Source organism: Sitodiplosis mosellana, unplaced genomic scaffold (assembly GCF_009176505.1).
Source record: "Sitodiplosis mosellana isolate CC-2019 unplaced genomic scaffold, AAFC_SMos_1.0 Smas_scaffold_544, whole genome shotgun sequence".
Lineage (NCBI taxonomy): Eukaryota > Metazoa > Arthropoda > Insecta > Diptera > Cecidomyiidae > Sitodiplosis > Sitodiplosis mosellana.
In genome coordinates, this window is record NW_022595786.1 from 6,228 (window position 1) to 13,865 (window position 7,638).

General features: G+C 36.3%; 1 protein-coding gene across 1 annotated transcript; it reads left to right on the forward strand.

Annotated features, from left to right (window-relative positions):
- Window positions 1-432: 432 nt before the first annotated feature.
- LOC129570884 (phospholipid-transporting ATPase ABCA3-like) lies at window positions 433-5,572 on the forward strand. Its single transcript, XM_055450609.1, has 9 exons — window positions 433-625; window positions 685-1,128; window positions 1,186-2,996; window positions 3,057-3,760; window positions 3,824-3,991; window positions 4,050-4,374; window positions 4,457-4,848; window positions 4,941-5,265; window positions 5,327-5,572. Exons 1-9 carry the CDS (start codon window positions 521-523, stop codon window positions 5,496-5,498), a joined length of 4,446 nt encoding a protein of 1,481 aa, XP_055306584.1. The 5' UTR covers window positions 433-520; the 3' UTR covers window positions 5,499-5,572.
- Window positions 5,573-7,638: the final 2,066 nt, after the last annotated feature.

Sequence of the window (7,638 nt, forward strand, 5' to 3'; positions counted from 1 at the left end):
ATTCATCTGACCTTAAGGATCTAATTTCACTCCAGTTTGGTAATTCGAACGAAATGGTGACGAACAGGAATTTGGAGCCGCCTGGCAAAAATAAAAAATCGGCAACCAATTTTGACAAATTTCGGCTTTTAATGTGGAAGAATTTTTTGATTCAAATCAGGCACAAAATTCGGACCATTTTCGAAATTTTAATAATAATTGCCTCGACTGCATCATTCTGGTTCCTACCGTCTTTGTATTCTAGAAACATTCAGCCCAAACCTATCCCTAACTATCCTCGTCCGATAGAGATATACAGGTTAGATTTTGTATGTTTTTTGATGGTGGGGAGTTTTGCACTGACAAATATAAGAAATTTAAATTGAAAGGCAGAATATGAATACTAATTAGTTGGGAACTGTTATAATTCTACTTTTATGATTGTAGAGATTCACAAGGGCCAGAAGATGTAAAGGAATGGAAATTGGTATACCGACCAAAAAACGTTTTTCTGGAAAAATTACTAAATGAAACAGTTGAAATGCTAAATTTAGAAGGATTTGTGTCTGTTGATACTTCGGAGCAAATAGAAGATGCTATTGTCAGACGTGGATTTTTAGCAGGCATTGAATTCGATCATTCAAATGTAATGTATTTTCATTCTTCACACAACCATCTGAATTATAATATTATGTTCATTTACAGAATATTCAAGAGCTTCCAAACGAGCTCATTTACAGCTTGAGAGTTCCCCATTTCCCCAGAGACAGCGGTAATGACATTCAGTTTTATCTGAAACAAGGATTCCTTTCAGTGCAAGATGCTATTGCAAGATCTTTCATCCAATTGAAACACAAAAGCGAAACAGTATTTCCAAATATTTCAATGTCTCGATATCCAGATAGAGTTGATATAGTTCTTTTAGATAATGCTAATTTGCTAGGAAATGTACTCGCTATTCTCACACTGTTTAGTCTAGTTTTTCTTACAATAAACACGGTGATTTACATTAATGCCGAAAAAGAGAAGCAATTAAAGGAAGTGATGAAAATTATGGGACTACAGAGTTGGCTCCACTGGACCAGTTGGTTTGTGCGAACAATGTTCTTTATGCTCATCAATATTACGATGATTGCTGCAATTCTAAAGGTATTTGAATTTATTCTTCAATTTTCCATTGAACTAATCAAAAATCATTTCGTACAGATTTCACTATATGCGGACTTCACAGTGTTATGGGTTTTTCTTTTTGTCTACGCTATCTCCACAACAACTTTTTGCTTCATGATGAGTGAACTGTTCACCAAGGCAAATATAGCGGCAATTGCAACTTGCATTGTTTGGTTTGTTTTATACATTCCATTTTGGTTTTCACGAACGACGTATACATCAAAGCTAATCGCGTGTATTTCGTTCAATACTGCGATTGCGCATGGCATTCAATTGATTTGTCAGTTTGAGATAACTGAAGAAGGTGTGAAATGGGCTGACTTTTGGAAACCAACAGTGTTCGAAGACGATGTAACGCTCGGAATACTTATGTTGTATATGTTGGCTTCGTCGCTCCTTCACCTTTTGATAGCGCTTTATGTGGAAAAAGTGATGCCAGGCGATTATGGCGTGCCCGAAAAATGGTATTTTCCGTTCACAAAACGATTCTGGTTTGGCATACCATTCGACGCGTGCACAGAGAGCGATGCCATTTCCTCAAATCCAAACATCGAAACTGACCCAAGTGGCTATCATGTGGGAGTCAGAGTTAACCACTTGCATAAAATCTATTCCAACAAAAAAGTGGCGGTTAATCATTTGACACTAAATATATTTGACGATCAAATTACGGTTCTACTTGGTCATAACGGGGCTGGCAAGACCACAGCCATGTTAATGTTAACGGGTATGCTGCCACCATCATCAGGATCTGCCATCATAAATGGATACGACATTCGAAAAAATATTCAAAAAGCCAGAAGCTCAATTGGACTTTGTCCGCAACACAACATCTTGTTCGATGAATTAACTGTGCGCGAGCATATGGAATTTTACGCTCGACTGAAAGGTATGAGCAAATCAGAGGTACAAAATGAAGTTGACCGATATACTGCGCAGTTGGAAATGGAATCAATGATTGATAAACGTTCAAAAGATCTGTCGGGTGGAATGAAACGAAAACTGTCTGTCGCACTCGCGCTGTGCGGTGAATCAAAGGTGGTGTTTTTGGATGAGCCGACCAGTGGCATGGACCCAGCTGCTCGGCGCCATCTTTGGGATTTGTTACTGAATGAGAAAAAAGGACGAACTATATTGATGACGACGCATTTCATGGACGAAGCCGATGTTCTTGGTGACCGTGTCGCGATAATGGCCGATGGAGAGCTTAAGTGCTATGGAACACCATTTTTCTTGAAGAAACGATTCGGCAGTGGCTATCGCTTAGTTTGTGTAAAGAATAATGGATGCAATTCAGGGAAAATCACTGAGCTCCTACGAACATTCATCCCAAATATTGGACTACACAAAGAAGTGGCGGGTGAACTGACGTACATTTTACCTGTGGACTATGTGAACAAATTTGAAGAAATGTTTCAATGCTTGGAGGAAAAACAGAATGAATTGAATCTGAACAGTTTTGGTGTATCGTTGACACCGCTTGAGGAGGTTTTCTTGAAGGTAGCGTCCGAATCAGGTGATATCGAGGCCTTGAATTCGAGCGATATTGGAGCTGACTTTGAGTCACTATCCGGCACAGCCCCATTGTTACGTGGCTTCATGCTACATGTGAATCAGTGGCACGCCATGCTCAGAAAACGATTTTTCTGCTGGATACGTAGCTGGATAACCGTTTTATTGCAAAACCTAATTCCCGTGACTTTAATCGTAGCAATTATCTTAACTACCTCTGAACAATCAACTGAAGACGAACAAACTACTACATCTGCAATATTATTGGACCGATATGGAAAAACTGTTACTATGCTTCAGCGACCGACGGCATGTAATACAACCGTAATTGAAAGGTAAGTCAAATTAAAATAAGACGTAATGTTATGACTACAACTGATCCATTATGTTTTTAGCATTTTCTCACAATATCGCGATAGTTTCAAGAATCAAAGCCCTGATGCTGTATTAGACGAGTTCAGTGAAGATATACAAACGCGCTATCTCGAAAAAGCAAAAACGAATCTACCTGAGGTCAATTCACGTTATTTGGCTGGCATGTCGATCGGAGAAAATTGTGAAATTCTAGCATGGTTCATTGGTAAACGATTTGACACATCAGCGTTATCACTTAGTTTAATGCATAATGCAATGGTCAAAACGGCACTAGGAATCAACCATAATATACAAGTTACCGACTTTCCGGTGGCACGCAGAAACGGCTCAAGAACAATCTATCAAATGCCTAAACTATTTGAACCACTAGTGACCATACTTTCATTTGGAATGGCTTTTGTATCATGTTTCTATATCATTTTCCACATAAGAGAGCGAGTTACAAAAGCGAAGCTCTTACAAATGGTTAGCGGAGTGAGTGTATGCACGTTTTGGCTGACGTCGTTTCTGTTTGATTTTATCACGTATATGTTGACAACAGCCATTGTGATCATAACATTGGCTGCGTGCGGAAAAGAGGGATGGTCGGGAAACGATCTTTGGCCCATAATGACTGTTCTTACTGTATTTGGAGTTGCAGCACTACCCATGATGTATTTATTTTCATTTCTTTTCTCAAATTCAGCCATTGGATTCGTTTGGATGATGTCGCTACCAATAATAAGTAGATTATTTTCTTTTTTGTTACGAATTTAAATCTTGAAACTTACTTTTGATCCTCATATAGACTTTGTGCTGCAATTCATCATTTTTTCTCTCACTGTGGACTCCAACGATAGTGAAACACACTTAGTTCGGAACTCCAACGATAGTGAAACACACTTAGTTCGGTCAATTTTTATTTTTTTGCCACATTACGCGCTTGACAAATGCCTATCAAGTTTAGATAAAAATAGTAAATGACTACTTCAAATTTCTACTTTCTTATTTTAATGAATTTTTCACATTTTCAGAAGAAAACGTTTATGCTTGGAAGGAACCAGGAATTGGTTTCTATTTATTTTTTATGATCATAACTGGCATCGTATTCTTCGCAACTCTTTTTCTAATTGAGTTCCGTGTGTTTCCAAGAATTTTTTGTTGCATGAGATGCAACAATTCTAAAAAAGAGTCAGCCGCAGAAAATGATGACATTGATGATGATATCAAAGAAGAGACACAAAAAATACATGCCATGACTCCCAATGATTTACAAGTGAATAATTTAGTTTTACAAAAGCTAATGAAGTCATATGGTGAATTGTTGGCCGTGAACCAAATATCCGTCGCAATCAAGAGGTATATACAAATCATAAAAAAAATTATATTCAACGGTTAATCTATTGAATCAATGAATCAATTGCCCATTTTCCATCGATAGAGCTGAATGTTTTGGTCTACTTGGGGAGAACGGCGCAGGTAAGACATCAACCTTCAAAATGTTAACGGGCGAAGAGCAAATATCAAGTGGAGAAGCGTTTGTGCAAGGCGTTCGATTGAAAACGAATATGATGCAAGTAAGAAAAATCATTGGATATTGTCCTCAGTTTGATGCTTTGCTCGATGATCTGACTGGATCTGAAACGCTTGAGATCTTTGCACTTCTGCGAGGTGTTCGATACTCAGATGTGCCAATTTTGAAAGACCGTCTTGCCAACGAATTGACCTTTAAAGTGCATATCAACAAAAAGATTCGAGAATATTCGGGCGGAAATAAAAGGAAACTAAGTACCGCTCTTGCGTTGATTGGAAATCCGGCTGTGGTTTATTTGGGTAATCGTTTATTTTATAATGAGTAAAAAAATAAACAAATTAAATATTATTCGAATGAAACCAACATTGTAATTCACATGAAACATCTCCAGATGAACCGACGACTGGCATGGACCCAGCTGCTAAACGAAAGGTGTGGAGCTTACTCTCGAAAGTTCGTCTTACAGGAAAAGCGATCGTTCTATCATCGCATAGTATGGATGAATGCGAGGCTCTTTGTACTCGCCTGGCAATCATGGTTAACGGAGAATTCAAATGCCTGGGCTCAACGCAACATTTGAAAAACAAATTCTCCAAAGGATTTTGGATAACAATCAAAATGCTGGAAACCGCTGGAATCGATTCTGAAACACAACATCATCAAATATCCAATATCAAAGATTACATCAAACAAAACTTTCCCGGATCTGATTTGAGGTAAATATTCGCTTAGTGTTTCTAAAAAGTCGAAATGTTCAAACTTCTTACATTTTCACAGCGACGAATACCAAGGAATCTTGAAATTTTCGGTATCAACATCCGATCTGAAGTGGTCGTCTATGTTTGGCCTAATGAATCAAGCGAAAGAAACATTACCAATTGAAGATTATTCAATCAGTCAATCTTCACTTGAACAGGTGTTTTTGTCACTCACACAATATCAACATTAAAATTATGGAAACCAAAAATATGCATTATTGTGTCATGAATCAATGAAAAAGTTAATAAAATAAAAATGTATCAGGTTAAGAGTAATTCTTCTAACCCATTTAGCATATACAGTCATGGACAAAAATGAAAGGACAGTTCGTTATTCATTCGTATGAATGAAAAACGAACTTTTTTGCAATATGAAAACTAAACATGCAGCGTGATGCACAGAGCTGCGCTCTATTTTTAAATAAAACACACAAATACGCTTGGAATTGGTCAAACCTTATTGGATGTTGTAATTTGAGGGCCTGAGAGTGAAAGAGACCAACAAAAAGTTGAGCGTAAAAGTGACCTAACTCCATACAAAACACATGCTACCGTCACGCTGTTTTGTATCGAGTTGGGTCACTTTTACGCTCAACCTTTTGTTGTCATATTCACTCTCAGGCCCTCATTTGGTCCATTACAAACATGTTTTAAAGTGAATATCATGCAGATGACTGTATGGCGCAATTTTTTTTATAAAAACGGCTTAATTAATGGTATAAAAATGCATTAAATCTAGACTTGCACACCTCAAAACTCAGCTACGGCACTTACGGTAAACCAATCTATCGACCCAACAGTCAAAACAATGGTCCAACCGATTGCGACCATATAGACATTGAGTTTGATATGCTGTCGCACTATCAAAATCACAATTTTTTTAACGCAAACAGATGAATTCAGAGCAAGGTGTTCAAATAATTGCATTGCGGGAGCTTACTTATAACTAAGGCTAACAAAAATATTTATTTAAATATTTTAGACGATTTTGTTATGAATAAATATTATATTTATTTTGAAATATTTTAAGATTTTTAGAGTTTTTCTTGAATATTTTGAGAATTTCGCTATTTTTTTTGTGAAAATTTTCAATTATTTTTCAAAAAAACAAAATTTTTGGATTGTTTTTATTTTCCATTTTTTCTTATTGACATTTTTTTCGTAAATATTTTGGCGATTTTTGGCCATTTTGTAAATATTTCGAACATATTTCATAAATATTTCTATGGATTTATCGCAAATATTGATGAATATTTCGAAGGTTTTTGGCCCATTTTCATATGAGCCGTTTTTGGGACAGTCTAACGAATACTGTTGATGTAAAAATGGTTTGCAAGCTTTCTCCATAGTTGAAATTAGAAGGAAACATGAACGAATGCGAATCTAATTCTGTTAATATCGCAAGAGCGATATTTGGGTTTATATACAGGGTGTAACAGAATTGTATGTTTTTGTATATTTTGGCAACGAACACATACAGTTTTCTCAAATTCCACAAAATGTTTTGACGAAAGCAAACTTTGCAACGTATTTTGATTCATGATGAAATGATTTCCATGCAATGTACTTGATTTGTCAAACGTAACAATAATAACGAGTTCATGTAACGTGCAACGTGTTTTACATGCATTCTTTCGCATATTGGTTCTTTGTTATATTTTTTTGATTATTCTGTTAATGATGCATTTTTCAGCTTGAGAAGCCATGTTTGATTTTTGCGTTTTCAATTTTATTTGGCGCATAAATACGGCGCAAATAAGTATTTTTCATTGGTTTGATTGAAGAATTCGGGGCTGGAATTCTAAGTCATTCCACCAAGTTCGTTCGGAATTATTTTTTTCGTACCTAAGACCATATTGGAGTGAAAGAGAGAGATTCCACTATTTTTCAGCGTTCCATCATTATTTCTCACACATTTCACTCTTCCTTGAATTATCGGAATAATTCCGATGGAACGGTGAAAAATTGTGGAATCTCTCTCTTTCACTCCAATATAGTCTTACATACGAAAAAAAATAGTTCCGAACGATTTCGGTGGAATGACTTAGAATTCCAGCCCGGAACTGCATTGATTCAATGCAGTGTAATTGTAAGGCATTATCGTGTTGTGTGGTGAAACAATAATATTTGGATTTTGAAATGAATAAAATAGTTTTGATTATGCAAAATAAAATTGTGCAAATATGGCTATGGCACACAAGGCAACAAAATTACCTTCTTTCGGTAGATCATTACCCGTATTAAATTTATAAATAGTTTTTCTCTCCATTTTCAATAAGCTACCCAAGAAACATTTATGTAACGCAATTTAGTCATTTTTAACGTTAAAAG

Bases quoted from the DNA above. Each gene is read 5' to 3' on its own strand.
- LOC129570884 (XM_055450609.1), top strand. From the start codon at position 521: ATGCTAAATTTAGAAGGATTTGTGTCTGTTGATACTTCGGAGCAAATA. The intron at 1,129-1,185 runs GTATTTGAATTT...CATTTCGTACAG, and splicing joins TGATTGCTGCAATTCTAAAG to ATTTCACTATATGCGGACTT. The intron at 4,375-4,456 runs GTATATACAAAT...TTCCATCGATAG, and splicing joins ATATCCGTCGCAATCAAGAG to AGCTGAATGTTTTGGTCTAC.